We start from the raw sequence: 17,500 nt of genomic DNA, 5'->3' as shown, positions 1-17,500 counted from the left end.
GTAAAGTGTATACAAATAAGTAATTATTCCTGAAAGCATACACAATCCTATACTATTCTCCCCTTAAATCCTTTCATTGAAAATTGCCAAAATTTAAAAACATCAGGCTTTGTAATTCACAGTCACACCCATTATCTTTTTCTAAATGAAGTTTTCTTGCGGACTCCTCTGAGAATAAAGTTAACTATTCAGTAGGTAAGCACGTTTTCCGAAACCGACAATGCAAAACCATGTTTCCTCCATTCTGGTTACAATATTGTACATATAGGTTTCCTGTATCGAAAAGTCCCCTCCTGGAGCTCATTCCGTAAATCATCGAAACGAGTTGAGATTTTGACATTTCATAATGGGAAAGCAGTGTGAGCCAGGCCAGGCCAAGCCATGATGTCAACCCATCCCATATTTGGAAAAACGGAAAAAAAACAATTCTCCCAAAGAGAGTTCTTTGTTATTAGGGCGCTCCCTGCTGGCGCCTTCACGACAAACTCAATCGGGTAGTAAACCCAGCACGAGACAACGGGTTCCACCAAATCAAATGGGCTGTCTTTCACTTGCAGCAACAAATGTAATTCTGCCTGATGGTGGTGTGGTTGGGCGGTTGAACGTGGATGAAGGGTTCTAGTTTAAAACTCAAAACAGATGTTTATTTAACAATGTCAAATCAAATGATGCACTAAAGATTATTATATTGTGAGACCCTTCACCCAAACTGCCTTGCATCAGTCAGCCATTGCACGGAAATACGTTGTGGCCTACAAGAAGCAAAACCCCGAGAGCTTGTGTTGTATTTTCCTCTACAGAGGATGTTAATGACCTAACGGAGCAACTTGGTGAAGGAGGGAAAAACATGTATGAGCTCCACAAAGCCAAGAAGAAGCTGGAGACGGAGAGGGATGAACTTCATCTGGCACTGGAAGAGGCTGAGTCAGCATTGGAGGTTTGTTCATTCATTTTGGCCTTAAACCTGCGACTTATAGTCCTTATTCAGTTTAATGCATTGTTTGAGTCTTGTGCAATGGGTAATAGATTAAATTATCGACTGATACCAGATGTGCTGTTGTCCCTGGTTCTGGTAACGTTTTGTGTCAACTGTTTCTTAATTATTATGATCTTTTATCAGGGTGAAAATATATATATGAACACTGGGTGATGGAAAGGAAGTCACGATGTTCCTTGATTATTCCTGCAGATGGAAGAAGGCAAGGTAGTGCGCATCCAGCTGGAGTTGGCTCAGGTCAAAGGTGACATTGAACGAAAGCTGCATGAGAAGGATGAGGAGTTTGATGCCGTAAGGTCAGCTCTGCATAATTGTCATTATCACCCTCTGCCATTGAAGGTGGAAGAGGTTATGGATTCACTCCTGTTTGTCTGTCTGTCTGTTTGTTACTTGTGAAATGGAAGACTCGCAAGTTTTTTTTTTTTTTTGGTCAATCGATTCTGTTATTCTGTCTGTGTGTTTGTTTGTCTGTCAATCGCCGGCAGGTCACAATTCTAAACCGATCGTCACGAAACTTTACCGAGTTGTTGAAGTAGTCTCAGCTGAAAAGCCTAATGATTTGAGTTCAAAGGTCAACTCAAGGTCAAACTTCTAAAATCATCAGATTTCAACTGAAAAATCGTCAATTTACATCCTATTAACTTGGAAGTTAAACAGTAATTGCATAGTCCATCGCTAAATTGGGAAAGCAACTATTTTTGAGGTCAAAAGGTCGAAGGTTAACTCAGGATAAAACTTCCAAAATGATTTTTTTTTTAAATTTGTATAAACTGTCAAGGCTCGTATGAGAGCGAACACACAGAACATACAACAAGGGGAGCAGGAGAGGGAAGCAAAAAACTGTGGAAGAGACATGAGGAGATCTGTGGAAGGGAGAAGGATGGGACGGGGTACACAGGGTAAACAAGATGGACACTACAGGGACTTTCAGGAAGGAAAGCAGGGAATTTGAAGGAGGTGGGTTTGGGGTGGATTAGTGGGGGTAGAAAAGATCATGGTTTTGGATGGGAGAAGATAAGAGAGGGTGGTGAACAGGTGTTTTGAAGACCTGGAAGGAAGAGTGGAATTGAAGGGAGTGTTTAGAGTTTGTTCCAAAGGTGGGGGAAAAAAAAGAGGAATGAAAGATTTCATCTGAAAAATCATCAATTTTCATTCGATTAACCTGAATATTAAGCAGTAATTACATAGTGCATCACTGAATTTGGAAATCAACTATTTTTGAGGTCGAAGGTCAACTCAAGGTCAAACTTCTGAAATCATCAATTTCAATCTGAAAAAAAATCATCAATTTTCATCTGATTGACCTGAGCTTTGATTAAGATTGTCAATTTTAATCTTTATGAAATGGACAATTTTATGTATCCGTGGCAACCTTTGAAGAGGGGGTGTGGGTCGGTGGATTTTTCAAAAATTGTGCTCCACGTGATGTCTTTTTCCAAGTTGTAGAGTTTATTTGAGAGTGCCATTCTAGTTTACAATGAGTTTTGTAGTTTAAGTTGTGGACGGATTTGGCCGAAGGTCGGGTGTTTGGCAAAGACGAATTGATTAGATTTTGGTGAAGATCCGGATCCAGAACTGGATACTAGAATTTTTTTTAATTTTTCAAGTGATTCTTCACCATTTAGAGATGGGGTCAAAAACGACATTCTGTTTAGCATGATATTTCAAAAAAAGCCGTTGATGGATTATTACAAATCCTGGAGGATGAGTTGGGTTGATGACAAGAGCAAGCTGATTCGATTTTGGTTCAGATCCAGTCTATCAGTGGGATCCAAAACGTAAATTGTTCAGCCTGGTATGTATGTGGAGGTATGTGCTCTACCGAGTGCTGTTCTCGTTATGATAGTGCAGAAGTAGCGTATTCGCGCTTCGAATTGTGGAGTCTTTTTAAATTCCTGAACGGATGATAAACTGGCAGATTTGTGTTTCAGAGACATGGTGTTGTGTCACAGTGCACCGTCTCTCAGATGGACGGTAAACTAGGTCACTAGGTGTCCCGTCTGCTGACATTACCTAGTGGGCATTAACAATAACCAAGTGTCTTTCAAACAAGACGATGCGATTTATTGCAAGTAGTGAGGCCAAATTCCAAATTCCTGCCCTAACTAGCTGGCTGTGTTGTTCATGCCAGACACCTTCTTGCGGTGGTACTCAAAGTACTTTCAGTGCGCCAATGAACCAACAACTTACCAGAATACGGGATTTTGTCCTTTCCAATGGGTCCGCCGTTGTCCTTCAATGGACCTTACTTGTCTGTTGTTCGTGTGAAATTACATACAGTGCCAAGAGAGGGCGGTGTGGCTCCACTGCTAGTCTTGCAGTCGCCTTCCAGTTCCCTCACAAACGTCTGTGCTTGCCTGGACACGTCCAGGCTTGCTGGCTTTTGCTCGCTTCTTGTCCCATAATCCTAAAAATCCTCAAAGTCCCATCAACCTTATTCCTTTGGAGGAGCAGAGCGCCCACCCTAGGTTGAGTCGTGAACATTTTCATGGTTGAGACCCCATCCTGGATTTACGGGCACTGTGGGAATGCGATACCTAACATCCACCAGAGAATGTTAGGAGTTGGGACACCCAGGTTAATATCCTTCCAAAGGAAAGTGTACTCGTTCAAGCAACGCCCTGCCTGCTCAGCTCCAGGGTGACAGTTTATAATCGGGAGTCATACCGATGGACTTGGCAGCTAAAAACGTGAGAATTATACCTCTGAGCTTTCCTCCCTTCCAACAATACTTCATTTTCTCGACTGGGTCTCATGGCCAAGTAGAAAGGTCCAATAACTTTATGAACATCCCAAGAGCAAACTGAAGATCATACATCCATTTGGTGGAAAACATGAAGACTCGCTTTATTGGCTCCAGTTATTCATACTTTTGCGATGAAAACACAAACAGATGTTCCATCCGCATTGCAGTGGGTGGTGTCGGTTTGAGTCGGACGCTTTCAAACGGCCACATCTGCCACGCATGGTCTTCGCAGTTCCAAGCAGAGGAAAGCAGGCCAGATTGTTCAACGTTGTGCAATTGTGCAGAAACACATATTAGTCATGTCATCCTCGTGATTCGTAATTACCAACCGGTGCAGTTTAACCATTCTATTGCAAAGAAGTTTATTTCTGAAAATGTTTTTAAAGCCGGAAAGTAACAAACGAGGTTTCACATCCATCCGATGCATGGAAGGTTCAAAGAGGTCGTCATGACACAAGGCTTTCACCCGATCAGCCTGTATTTACAAATGTAGCCAGGGTATATAACTTGCCCGAAGGCCTAATTTTTGTGATCTATAAAGAAGTATACACTGCACCTAGGACAGCCGGCTTAATGTCAAAACGATGGCATGCTTCTCGATCCGGTGCACTTTTCAATTCTGGCCCTGCATGGTGAAACATTTTTCGAAGCCGTCTCTTTATTATTATTCATGCTAGAATAAATAAACAAACAAACGGAAGCGATCAAACATACTTGTCAAAAAAACACAACGCATCGATGATTCACCCTGTCTGTGAAACACCAGGATGACAGTTTGTAGCTGGGTCTGGATTCAAACCCAGGATAGACAGCTTAGAGGCGAGTGGGCTTGCCTCTAGGCCATCATGTCAGCCCATTACAGGATAGTGATGAGGGATGACATGAGTTGGTGGTGTATTGCCATCTTGGATCCCTGGAGGGAAGAGTGTGAATTTAGACTGAGGAATGAGGTTTACTTTAAAGTTTAAACCCTTCAGGATTACTTAATTTTTCTATTGCCCATAATCATGAAAACTTGCTTAATATGACATGCCACACCAGCTGACCAGTTTACGTTTGCAGCATAAAATATGGTCCTGAGATATTAGTGAAGTGACATCAGAAAGTGAATGATGTGGTGCCATGGATGTTGGCCACATGATACCGGCTTGCTCTTGCATTACTGATAATTAAGGCTTTGCTTCTTGCAGAAAGAACCACCAGCGCTCGCTGGAGTCTTTGCAGACCAGCCTTGAGGCAGAAGCCAAGGGACGTGCTGATGCTCAGCGGCACAAGAAAAAGTTGGAGAGTGACATCACTGAGATGGAGGTTCAACTGGAGCACTTGAGCCGTGCCAGTGCCGAGTCCAGCAAGCAGGTGAAACGACTTCAGCACCAAATTAAGGTAATAACAACAAACAATTTCATCACAAACATATATATATATATATATATATATATATATATATATATATGTATATTAAATATATCTACCGTATGTATACAGATATATATATATTTTTTTTTTTTTTGCGGAAATTGTACGGTGGTAGAATTTTTTTTTTTTGCATTTCTACATATTTTAAGTGATTTCCAACCCCCCCCCCCCAAAAAAAAATTGTTAGAGAAAAAAAATTTTTGCAACTTTTTTTCCAACAAAATTTCGATTTCTTTTTTTTGCATTTCTACATGCTTTAAGTGATTTCCAACCCCCCCCGCCCCCCCCCCAAAATGTTGGAGAAAAGAACTATAACTGTCAGCACTGTTGACATCATATTTAATGAATAAGATATAAGGTTCACTTGAGTGACCCAGCAGTATTGGCGGCGGAAGTTTTGCACTCTCCCGAGTGCTCCCCCTCTAGTTTTTTCTATGCGTTTAAGAAATACATAGCTCACATTTTTGAGCTCTTTCAATCAGAACAAGAATTAAAGGCTTCCTTTTTTCTCTCCTTTTTATATCGTGGTATTTTTTACCATGGGCTTTCTGCTCGTTCATAGATAATTATGAGGTTGGTAAAGATATATCACCCGGAGTTTTTTTAACTTGCTTGTTATTACTGATAGACTCAACAATACCAACAGTAATTGTTCACTTACGAACTGATGCGCTTCTTCGGTCAGTCAAGATGAGATACTCAACTCTTGATGTTTGCCCGTATTTATCGAGATGACCAGTCGTACAGCACGTCATTCATTCTGCACACTTTCATGTCCATCTTTAAATGAGTTGCACTTGTCAAATATGGATGTTTTGGAAAGGAAATCATTGGCATTCTGTGCAGCCAATCTTCTGCAAATATCAACAGGTTTGATGATTTCACTGACCACACATTTCATGATTATTTGCCATTTCACGCTCTTTGTTGTCTCGATTGCCGTCATCTTGATTTCCAGTACATGTATTAAAACGGGGAACGCATAATTATGGGACTATTTCCCGATAAAGACAATTTCCCTAATAATTTATAATCTAAATTCATTTCTTTCTCTTTAATGAACAAAAGTCAAAGTCAAATTTGAGCCACTGATACATTTATGTTGTTGATGTTTATGTTACGCTTTGATGAACTCACTGTTTAAGTCGTTAAGGTGTATCAGGTGTATCTATCTGACCCCAATTTTCGATATTACCAGGAATCCATACCATGAGCATAAAACCATCATATTTCGACTTTTAGACAAGTCTGTCCCACAATTCGTGTGCCTCAGGAGATGCAGCAGCAGATAGACGAGGACAGCCGTTTCCGGCAGGAGCTGCTGGACCAGCACAGCTTGGCTGAACGGCGTTTGGGCCTGCTTACCACTGAAGTTGATGAGTTGAAAAGCAGTCTTGAGATCTCGGAGCGCGTCCGAAAGGTGCTTGAGCAAGACCTCATGGACTTTCGTGAAAAGAACTCCGAAGCTGAGAACCAGGTACAGGCACCAGAAATTTAAGGACTTCAGACTAGCAAGGAAGTTTAAACCCAAAATGGAATTCCAGTACAATGAATCGGTTATCTTTGCAGATACAGCAGCTGGGCAACCTTCGAAGACAGCTCGAGAATGACCTACAGCAGCTGACGATGACCCATGATGAGATGATCGCAGACTTCCGAGCCAATGATGAAAAGGCTAAGAAAGCTATCATAGATGTGTGTCTCTGCACCCTCACTCGAGCTTGTGATTTAATATTCTGCTTTTTTTGTTGTTGTTTTTGGCAAACAGTATATTTGGTCTGGACCTACTATAAATTATTAGTGGGGCTAGCAGGATAGCTCAGAGGTAGCATACAGTTGCCTTTCAGTATCCGTCTCGTCTGGGTTTGATTCTCATCCCAACTATAAATTCCCAGTCTGGTGCAAGGTGTTGTGTCAATGAATGCGCCATTCTTCAGAAGGGGTGTTAACCTGAGCATCCCATCTGCCTGTATTTGCTCGTGGACGCTAAATATCCCACGGTGTCATGTGTGGGTTATTAATATGGCCGGCGTACCAGATGAAATGCTGACTCGAGTGAGATACCTTGGGATCTCAAATTACACACTTCAGTGCTGTTTCCAACTGAACCATCCCAATGTTTCAGTGAGAGACCATTTAATAGATCCTAACGTTCATTAACGATTTCTAAATGTTTCCTTTTATCTGCTTGGGAAACTAGTTTTTATTTAACTGTTTTGTCCATAAAAGCTGTCCTTTGCTGGATGGATTTGAAGGTAAATGATGTAGACTGTGTGCACGGGTAGGCGGCACGCATGGCAGAAGAATTGAGGCAGGAGCAGGACCACGTATCACTCCTGGAGAGAAGTAAGAAGCATCTGGAGCAGGTGACAAAGGATCTCGCTGTGAAACTGGAAGAAGCTGAGGTGAACTCCATGAAGGGTAGCAAGAAGATGATCCAGAAATTGGAAAACCGGGTGAGTAAATTAGTCGGCTCAGATGCATTCACGGTCATGAGATAAAAGGATGATGTGCTTCGCTGATTAACCTCATGGTTTCTCGTGTCCTTATTAAATATTACTCACAATCTTGAATATACAGTTCAGTATCTCTGTGGCATTTCAACATGAATGTCCAGACCAAGATTGTGAGATATTGCCATTATCGTGGACTGTTTTACAAAATGTTCCCGATATTGTACTTATTTCGTCTGTCGTGTCCTTGGTTTTTGATTTCCCTGTGATATCTGCGCAAGCTCCTTGATGAGCTTTTAACAGACACCGTAGATGATAAAATGATGTTCCACGGAGTGGAATTCATATCGGAGAAACATTGAGCAAATAGCACTGACAGCACAGAGTACCAGGGCTGCAGCTGCTTCATTACCTCCGACGCCGACGGAGGACGGAGGTTGGTTTTACCATCTGTTTATCTGTGAGCAGGATACCTCGAAAAGTTATGGACGGATTCGGACGAAACTTGGTGGATTGGTAGACAGGTTGGGTGTGTGACAAGGACAAATTGGTTCGATTTACGTGAAGATCCGGATGCAGATCCAGCCTATCAGTGGGATACAAAACGTAAACTGCTCAGCCTAGCGGAGGTATGCGCCCTACCAAGTGCCGCTCGAGTTTTTCGGTGAATTCAACGAGAACATCAATAAGTTTAAATATGTTTCAAGAAACCGCTGAGATTAAAGCTAAAGGCACTAACCAATTGGCTTCTTCTCAAGCAGAAAGTAAGTGGTGAAGTAAAGTCAAATGATAAAACGAGGAACAACCCAGGCAACCCATTCATCATCGAGATAATGAGCAAGAATATGTTTTGTCCTTCTGAGCGGGAATCAGAGTGAGCATCGACGCAAGGAGGAAATGTGATTTCTGTTCGACCATACTTATCCACAGCTGTGAGGCATTAAAGATCTCGTGAGATGAGCAGGATGCGAAAAATGCCTGGCAAATTGAATGGGCTGGTCCGCGACCAAATCCATATAGCATGAGTCCATCACTTGGCACCCATCCATGCTATTGTACTATTCATAAGCTGGAGGTTGGTGCTCTCTGTAGCCCTTGTTGATCAGATATTACTGAGTCTTCCAGCATCAATTTGGTCAGCTACAGCAGAGTTTAGGTGATAAAATTGTTTTGGGGGCCTGATATGTACTGTCCATTTAGCATGCACAGAGGAAGGCCAAGAAAAGGGTGATTGTTATTGATAAATTCAATTTGAAAGAGGAAGGAAGAGGTGACTATTTTTGTTTTTTTGAAGGGAAAGTTGTGGTGTTTGGGAAATTGGGTTGGAAATGGGAAGTAAGGGTGAATAAAATGAGGCTCATGGCATATGGAGAGGAAAACAAAGGAGTCGGTGCGTAGCATACATACATGAAGAGGGGTTGAGGTCAAAATTCGATGATTTTTCTCGAGGTCATAAATATATAGTTCTTAATGTAAAACAATACTGATTTTAGAGTGCATGATTCTCGATGAAGTTGAAATTTTGTTTTGTTTTGTTATTAAATAGTGATTACTGGTGGATTGACCGAGGGGGTTTGGGGGGGGGGGTGTCGTAGGTCCGAGATCTGGAGTTGGAGCTAGATGCAGAACAGAAGCGACATGCCGAGACTGTGAAGAACACAAGAAAGCAGGAAAGACGCATGAAGGAACTAATCTTCCAAAGTGAGGAGGATCAGAAGACACAGCAACGACTGCAGGAACTCGTCGACAAGCTGCAGGGAAAGCTGAAATCGTACAAAAGACAACTCGAGATGGTGGTATGTGCGAATGGTCAAATACTGTACGTCTTTGCATTGGTATTTGGTCTATGTAAGAGGCTTCTGTTTTTATTATGACCGTGTGTATTATCCAGGAGGAGGAAGCCACTGGTAACTTGGTAAAATACCGCAAAACCATCCACGAGCTCGACGATGCAGAAGAGCGAGCCGGAGTGGCAGAGTCTGCTCTCATCAAGTTTCGCACTCGTCATCGTGGAACTTCACTCCGTGCCTTCTCCTCACTAGACAATGCTGGAGGCCCAGAGGATTAGTGCTTCCCTTTAAACCTTTTTTGCAGCCCATATGCCTTTGTCACCACAACCCATCTTTGAAGATTTGCTCAACATCCATTGTTTCCATGAATGATCCTTTTGTGTAACGAAAACATCAAGTGGTTTTCATTGTCTTTCGAAAATGCAATAAAAAGTTATCTGTGCTTTGCTCACGCATGTTATTTATATGACCAGAGTAAAGGTTGCCTCCACAAAGTTATTTTATAAGAAGTGGCCTGGGAGCCCCGGAATTTTATATTTGGCCAATGTTGTCCAACAAAGATCTTCCATCAGCTTGAATTGGAATAACAATCTCATCGTGTCCAAAGCCTGCCAGAGGTGCTTCAGGTTTGGCCTTCGTACGAGTTGTCAGAATTAAAAGTTGTGAAAAAAGTTCAAACATCAATATATTTACCTTATCAAATTGTGTTGTTTGTTGCTTGCCGAGAACAGTTATCCACCATAAAGATGGCTGGTCGGGCTGTTTGATCGAGTGCTTGTTTCATTCTCCACTGAATGGTGTGGGTTTCATTCCCATGGATACTCACTATCAACAGCCTGCACTCAGCAAGCATGGCGAGTACGAGTTGAGAGTGGCCTCAGTCATGCAGTGGACTGAAATAGGCTGGTTCAGAGTGTTTATACAGATGGACAGATGACCTTTGCACCAACATATTAAGTGGTGCTATGCGTGGTAGTCTGTGATGATACAAACTGTATTGCTTATGATTTTGGCGCTATTATTCTACCACCGTACAATTTCCGCAAAAAAAACGTATTCGTGTTGTCTTTTGAAGCTGAATCAAAAGCTGTTCAATGTGGAGAAAACTGGCATCACAACCATCGTCCAGTGCCAGATTCGGGTTCAATGGCAGGTGATTGCACCAAGCACTCACTGTATGTCCTTCAGCTTTCCAAACATTCAATACAATCAGCCCTAGGGTAATCTACACAAGCCAATGCAATGCCAGCATACCTATTATGTAAGTAGTTTTTTTTTTTACGCAGCCACTGTTTTTTGGGTACTTTTATCCCCCCCTCTCGACTGTTCCATTTGCATCCTGTTGTGTCTTGATCCGTTCAGTGTACTAGTTCTTCCATGAGCCTCGATTATGTATACATTTTCTTTAAAAAGCCATGACATTGGATGTTAATCCAAAAACAAGCCAATTATTTCAAGCAAAATGTCAGAGTATCGTCGTTACATTCCACTCTTGTATACAAATGCAGCATTGTAAATTGTAAATCAGGTGTTTAAATTTGTAACAGCTGCTTTAGTCTTCCTCCAGCCTATAAGGAAACAAATCTTGGAAGTTTATGGACATTGGAATCTCGTGTTGGGTTCTACGCATTTTGGGACGGATGCTTAGTCTCACGCAGCAAACCGACTTAACAGGCAACCTCGACGTCCATTTTTCCAGGTATATATATATATATATATATATATATATATATATATATATATATATATATATATATATATATATATATATATATATATATATATATATATATATATATATATATATATATATATATATATATATGCGATTGTTTTCTATTTTATTTACCCAAACACAAAGCTTATGAGTCATTAAGTTATGAGATTTTAAATATAATGAGGAATTGCAGACATTCACAGGTGAATGCAATGTCTCTCCACCTCCACCCCATCCACTTTGACATCTGTAAAGTCAAAAAGGAAGACACCAGACCTATGTTTCCCTGCTTTCATGTGGAGGGGCTGTGAAAAGGTGTTTTTGTGCCAAGTCTTGTCTGGATCAGTTTCAACACAATAGCTCGGCAGGCCAAAGTCCTTCATTTTGTATCCAATTATTTTTTTACCTTTGACCGCCCTATGTGAACCTGGTGCGGTTACAGCACAACGCAAGTTTGGTAACGGTAACCGCTTGTTGGGTAACGGAAATTAAGTAAATTTGGGGTGATTTTTCAATCGTTTTCACCTTCTGTTGAGCTATCTTTCACTTTTCAATGCCGTTGGGTTAATTTTTTTTTCATCCTTAGCTGTTCCAACACACTTCTGATTTGAAGAAAAAAAGACACGCAACGTTCCACCGTGGCGCACGTGGCATAATCCATTCACTGCATGAGTAGTTGTTTTGTTGATCAAACAATGAATCATTGTGTGGATTTGCTCAACAATATCAATTTGTATTGACATTAGGTGTTCTCCACATTTTAGTCATTCTTGTTGCATTTGTATACATTAAATGTCGTTATTATTCCACTCGAACAGCTTTCTCCAGTAACCTCACTCCTAATTTTGTAATCGTCTGGTCAAGCTAAGCAAGGGAAAGCTTCTTTTTTTTCCGATTAATCACGTGACTTTTTTTCCTTGAGTTGGAGTGTTCCTTTTGTGCTGTGTTTAACACCACTCACAAGTTTATGTGTATTGTCAGCACAGTGAGACCCCAATCACCATCACCACGATCACCAAAACCCACGGGGGCCCCATCTCGAAAGATTGTGTACCACGGCCGGTCACGTGGAGGCCCTTGTTTCCTCGGGCCATATGCAATTACACGGCCCTAACGCCGCCACTGCATACAGAAGAATACAGGAGACACAACACAGGACTGCAAGATGAGACAAAAACAGCCACTGAGCCTGGGGGACGTGTCATCACTTCCCGGGGCACTCTGGGTACAGCGATGTCACAAAAATGGTGCCACCTATCTCACCACACTGAGCAGGACGTTTCCTAGGAAGGAATTTCCTCCTCCCCATGGATGCCATCCAATGGGGATTGTCCATGCTTTTATTGTCTTAACCTTTTAAATTGTGAACATCAAGCAAGGAAGCCGCACATACCATTTTTAAAGTCTTTGGTATGACTCGGCCGGGGTTTGAACCGGCGACCTCCTAGATTCGGAGCGGATCAGAATGGGGGTCAATATGTGTCTGGATGTATTGGACTAAGGAAAATGAATTACAAATTTCCAAAAGGATTGGCTGAAAAACAAAGAAATGGTGTATGATTATATAATTGTTGGAAAGTACCAAATAATTACCCCTGGAACTTTATCTGACACAAAGGTACGTGGGGTACTTTTACACAGCACGAGTGTACGTTTGACTGACCATTTTAGAAGAAAGATTAAAAAAAAAAACTATTTCACACACAAGTTTCACGCAAGCTGTTTGTGACCATCCCAGAAAGGAGGGCGTATGAATACTTAGTGTGCAATTGAGTGGTTTTATCAGTTTATTTTGTCATTTTATTTTCCACTAGCAAATCAAGTATGTTGCAAGTCTTGTCGAATTGAACAGCTCAGTTTGAAGGATATGGTTTTGATTTCCTGTACTATTTTCAAGAGCGCAAAACCAGGCCCCAGTCATAGCTAACAAAAAATGAGGAGTAAGCATAAAGCACAGGAAGGAAGGGACCCCCTCCCCCACGCTCTCCCCCAAAAAAGAAATAAGGAAGTGAAAATGCTCGACACACTTGTTTTGCATTGTGTACTTCCTCTTGTCTTTCTGCATGCAATGAGTATTGTGTGGTTGTGTGGTTAAGCGTAACCAGTGTAATGAAAGTTACCGCAATCAAAGAGCATGGAGGAAATGTTATCGCCTATTCCCCCCCCCCATCCCCCCAACCTTCTCCCACTTTACAAACATTCCCAGCCATCGAGACAAACGCAGCCAGACTTTGCCATCAATCCTGTGTAATCATCTTGCAGCACAATCATGCATGATGCACAACGGCCAAGATCAATATAGGGATGTGCTGGACTCTCACGGCGCATAGACATTTGAAAAATACTCGTACAAACATGAAAGCATTTAAAATGTTTCTGCCTTAGATAGGGAGCGGTTAATTGGCTCTGAGCATTCTTTATTTAATGCTTTCCTACCCGAGCTTTCCCCTTCAACAGCAGAATAAAAATAGAAAAAACAATGAAGGAATGTATAAATGGCAATGTGTTGATTGACCAATATACACCGACAATAAAATCACGGGTTCAAGCTGGACTCGTCATTTATACAAGAACGTCACTCTCGGTGACCTTACAGCAATCCCTTTCTTAGCAAAAATAACAAACTTTACAGTTATAAAGTGTTTACTGCAACGTGGCAAGAACGGCGCGGTGACATTCAATGTACATAAAAGCACTGGAGTGTAAAAAAAAAAAAAAACTGCATATTAAACTTCAAATCATCATCCTTTTGGAATGTTTGGGAAGTCAGCAGGACACGGGGCATTCCACGCAGGGGGGTAGGTGCCGGCACAATGGTGATGCAGAGCAGCAGGCATTGGACATAAGCAACTGACCATGCGCCATCCTCGACCTGGCATGTCATGTAAACATCAAATGGACAAAACCCTTGTTCGTAATCACAAGAGAAGATAAAAGGATAGGGAGTAAATAACGTCATCGTATATTCGGCGTTACCTTGACGACGGAATCCCAAAGCCGAGACCCTACAATCCAAATCCGAAGAAGTGAGGCTGGAATGGATAATTTTAGAGCAGGATTATGACCTGCGGAACATTTCTCAGGAACTCGAGGTGATGTTTTACAAGATCGTGTCCATTCTGTCAGAGAAAGACCTTGACTCTTATGATGTGCACCTTGTGTTCACAAGTCCATGTCGACAGGACGCAGGTGACCGGTCTTTCTCTCACGCACCCATAGCTCTCGGTCTCGTCCTGGTTCAACCTTCTGCAAGGCCTGATCGATCGGCTCCAATGTCTGTTGAAGGTAGAGTACAACAAAATCGTTCACTGATGGTGGTGTTGTAGATATCACCCAACTAATCAATTAATACAGCAATTCCAAGTCCAAGTCGGCCATTCATAATAAGTGGGACTTACACTCTGATTGAACATGTCAGTTTCACGACGAAGCTGTGCATAGCAGAACATTTGCTGCTGCACTTTGTCCACTCTATCTGCTTCGAGGCGTTCCAGCTCCTACAAACATCAGAGTTTCAAGATGAGCCCCAGAACCTACTCCATGTCCTGCTGCGTCAACTTGCCCCATTCTTCACATGAACAAAATGAGAGTGGGATTTTAAAAAGGTTTGCCCTTTTAAAAAGGCTTCAGGAGCAAAAACATTCCTATTCCAGTAGTATCAGGAAAATCTTCCATCATTGAGGAAAAAAAAAAATGTGACAATGTGGTGGAAGAAGAAAAGGTCGAATATCGATGGTGAGACCATTTCTTAACGGAGAGGGGGAAACGTTTTCATTTGTACTCGTCATCATCGCAAGTCATATAATCCACAACAGGCGTTATTTATCACTCCACACCAAATTCCTGAACACCAGAAGATGCTGAACGATAAAGCGTGAAGAAGATGCCAAATTCTTGATCAGTGTTGTGGATTGGTTGCACATATTTGACACCAACAGTATTTTTGAATTGGGTACAAAAGGTTCAAGATTTCAGCAGGTATAACGACAATTTGGGGTAAAGACAATTTAAGTGAAAGAGTTACCGAACAACACAAGGTGAACGATGCTCTTGTAGCATTTCAGACCATGATGCCGGGAATACTTGAGAGAATTCCCTCTGTAGTAAGGAATTCACTCATCTCTTTGCGAGGATAAATATGGTGCCCAAACCGACCTTTTGATGCATAATATCGAAGGGTTACTGTGACTTCCTATCCATCAAAATGAACAGCTTTTATGAGCCAAAAAGTCAAACGCAAGTGTCCCCTGCCCATTTCATTAAATGCCGACCTTTCCAGGACCAATGCTTACGAGTGAGGATGTCACCATCTCTTCAAACCACCGGAACTGTGCTTGGTTATATAAATCCACACACTTCATCAAGTCATCCCCTGTGAAGCAAAAAAAAACAAAAACATCAGAACTGTGCTTCCTTTTGACAGACCAGCAACACGTCACAAAATGACTTTCCTTCAAAAACCATAAAATGTCAATGTATCCTGCAGGACCGTTCATTACCGCCGCCACCGAAGGTCGACCAAGATTATGCTTTCACTGCTGTTTGTCTGTCTGTCTGTCTGTCTGTCTGTGAGCATAGTATCTCAAAAGGTTACAGACGGATTCAGATGAAACTTGGTGAAGAGGTTGGGTAAGTGACAAGGACAAATCGGTTCGATTTTGGTGAAGACCTGGATCCGGCTTATCATTGGGATACAAAACGTACACTTTTCAGGCACTTTTCAGCCTGGTGGAGGTATGTGCTCTACCGAGTGCCATTCTAGTTTAATTGCTGCATCGTTGGCTTGCATTTGATGAAACACAGAAACGTTTTCATAAAATCAAAGCCAAATATGTGAGGCAAGAGTATCCCGGGTATATTTATGCGAATGCTCAAGTTGTCCAGCGTAAATTATTTCTGCAGACAAATTGTCTTGCATCATACAGACTTCCTTTCCTCAAAGAAGGAAGATTCTGTCGTAATTTACCCGAGATATTCCTGTAACTCTCACCAGAGAAAATGATAACGGATGCAATTTCCCTTAGGATGTAGTTTTCCTCCGGCTGCTGGTTATATTGACACAAAACCAGACGCAAATTGGCAAGACCGAGTCGATAAAACGGTTGTCCTTATATAGCTGCAATGCTGAGCCTCTCGGTGGTGTGAGAGGAACTTCCTGGTGACTTATCAGTGTTCCTTGCTGACTGCATAGTTGGTCTCCTAAAAATGAATTTTATCATAACTACGCGAGCCATTCCCAACAGAAACTCTTTCAGGAAAATGATCCTCTTCACAAATATCACTCGATATCCCAAGCGATGGCGGCACACACGAACTCTCACCGGCCTGTGTAGATCGCATCCGGGCTTTCATGATGTCGACCTCCGCCTTGTTGCTGGGTTTAAGTTCACTTTGCTTCTCTCGCATCTCCAGCTCCCTCTGTCGCTTCACGAGCCCCTTCCTGGCCTGCATATTGACAACATAGCTCAGCAGGCCTAAAACCACCAAGCCTGGTCATTTAAAGCACAACCTTTTATTCCTACTCATGATGTTATCGAAGTTATAGCTGAATACTCCACCCGGCGTCGTGCTCACAAACAAAATGCAGCAAAACCACTTGGCTGTGGGTCTCAAATTAGTGTCTGCACCGATTTAGATTTCTTTAACCGCTCAAATGGTGTCTCATCGACAAAGTGCTGCATTATTGGGCAGGTCGTCCTTTTGGAAGAGAATGCTAAATTGGTTGTTCGACCTTAAACTCTGTGGATCTTTTCGATTGCAAAATGTTCTTTCAAAAGAATAGGCCATTGTGTGACAGTGTTCTCAACGAATTATAATAATCTCTGACATTCACGCTTCAGCATGAGCACCACTGGCAAAGAAAAAGCCTCGTTTGTAACTCATGGCTTAGAGTAGTGTTCCACCAACCAATGTGGGAAATGATTTATCATTCATTTATCATTTATCATGTATTAACTATCATTCACCATTCAAGGGGAATCAAAATGCAAAAAAAAAAATTCTTCTGAAAACCATTGACAATCGTTCATCGCGGTCTAATTTTAAGGGCAAATTAACTTGAAATTTTTTTGACAGTCACAAAGTGTCACCAAAAGCCCTAGAGTGTCGATTTTCGATTTCGCCAGTGACGTCACACCTTGAAGTCGTATCGATCCAAATGGCAACTTACAGAGAGAAACAGTGCATGTCGAGCTAAAAAAAAAAAAACAACCAAAATATCACCATTTCATACTTTCCCTGGATGCCATTTGTGTCCATGTCGTGTCCCATCGTCATGTCTGTGAGGTGTCAACCTTCCTCCCCAGTGGATGGGGATTGTGGAGGGGGGAAGACGGTGGTGGGGATTATTGATGTGGGATTGTGGGGTGTTCGTTCAAGTGG

General features: G+C 41.9%; 2 protein-coding genes across 4 annotated transcripts in view; one reads left to right on the top strand and one right to left on the bottom strand.

The window, feature by feature from the left end:
- LOC147021243 (uncharacterized) overlaps window positions 1–9,844 on the top strand; it is a 107,872-nt gene extending 98,028 nt beyond the window's left edge. The window contains exons 37-44 of the mRNA XM_085891033.1: window positions 801–937; window positions 1,190–1,293; window positions 4,934–5,126; window positions 6,433–6,636; window positions 6,729–6,854; window positions 7,445–7,615; window positions 9,208–9,408; window positions 9,504–9,844. Coding sequence (XP_085747159.1) covers window positions 801–937; window positions 1,190–1,293; window positions 4,934–5,126; window positions 6,433–6,636; window positions 6,729–6,854; window positions 7,445–7,615; window positions 9,208–9,408; window positions 9,504–9,680 — 1,313 coding nt within the window. The 3' untranslated portion in view covers window positions 9,681–9,844. The remainder of the gene's footprint in view (window positions 1–800; window positions 938–1,189; window positions 1,294–4,933; window positions 5,127–6,432; window positions 6,637–6,728; window positions 6,855–7,444; window positions 7,616–9,207; window positions 9,409–9,503) is intronic.
- A 3,502-nt stretch (window positions 9,845–13,346) lies between these two features.
- Window positions 13,347–17,500, bottom strand: part of LOC147021241 (growth arrest-specific protein 7-like) — a 74,189-nt gene continuing 70,035 nt past the window's right edge. For all 3 annotated transcript variants that reach the window (XM_085891032.1, XM_085891031.1, XM_085891030.1), the window contains 4 exons: window positions 16,441–16,564; window positions 15,412–15,491; window positions 14,518–14,616; window positions 13,347–14,395 (listed from right to left, as the gene is read on the bottom strand). In XM_085891032.1, the coding sequence (XP_085747158.1) occupies window positions 14,282–14,395; window positions 14,518–14,616; window positions 15,412–15,491; window positions 16,441–16,564 (417 nt within the window). In that variant the 3' untranslated portion in view covers window positions 13,347–14,281. The remainder of the gene's footprint in view (window positions 14,396–14,517; window positions 14,617–15,411; window positions 15,492–16,440; window positions 16,565–17,500) is intronic.

Source organism: Eptatretus burgeri, chromosome 8, assembly GCF_056783735.1.
Source record: "Eptatretus burgeri isolate ZD-2024b chromosome 8, Ebu_testis_v1, whole genome shotgun sequence".
Lineage (NCBI taxonomy): Eukaryota > Metazoa > Chordata > Myxini > Myxiniformes > Myxinidae > Eptatretus > Eptatretus burgeri.
This window is presented reverse-complemented; position numbering and strand designations above follow the sequence as displayed.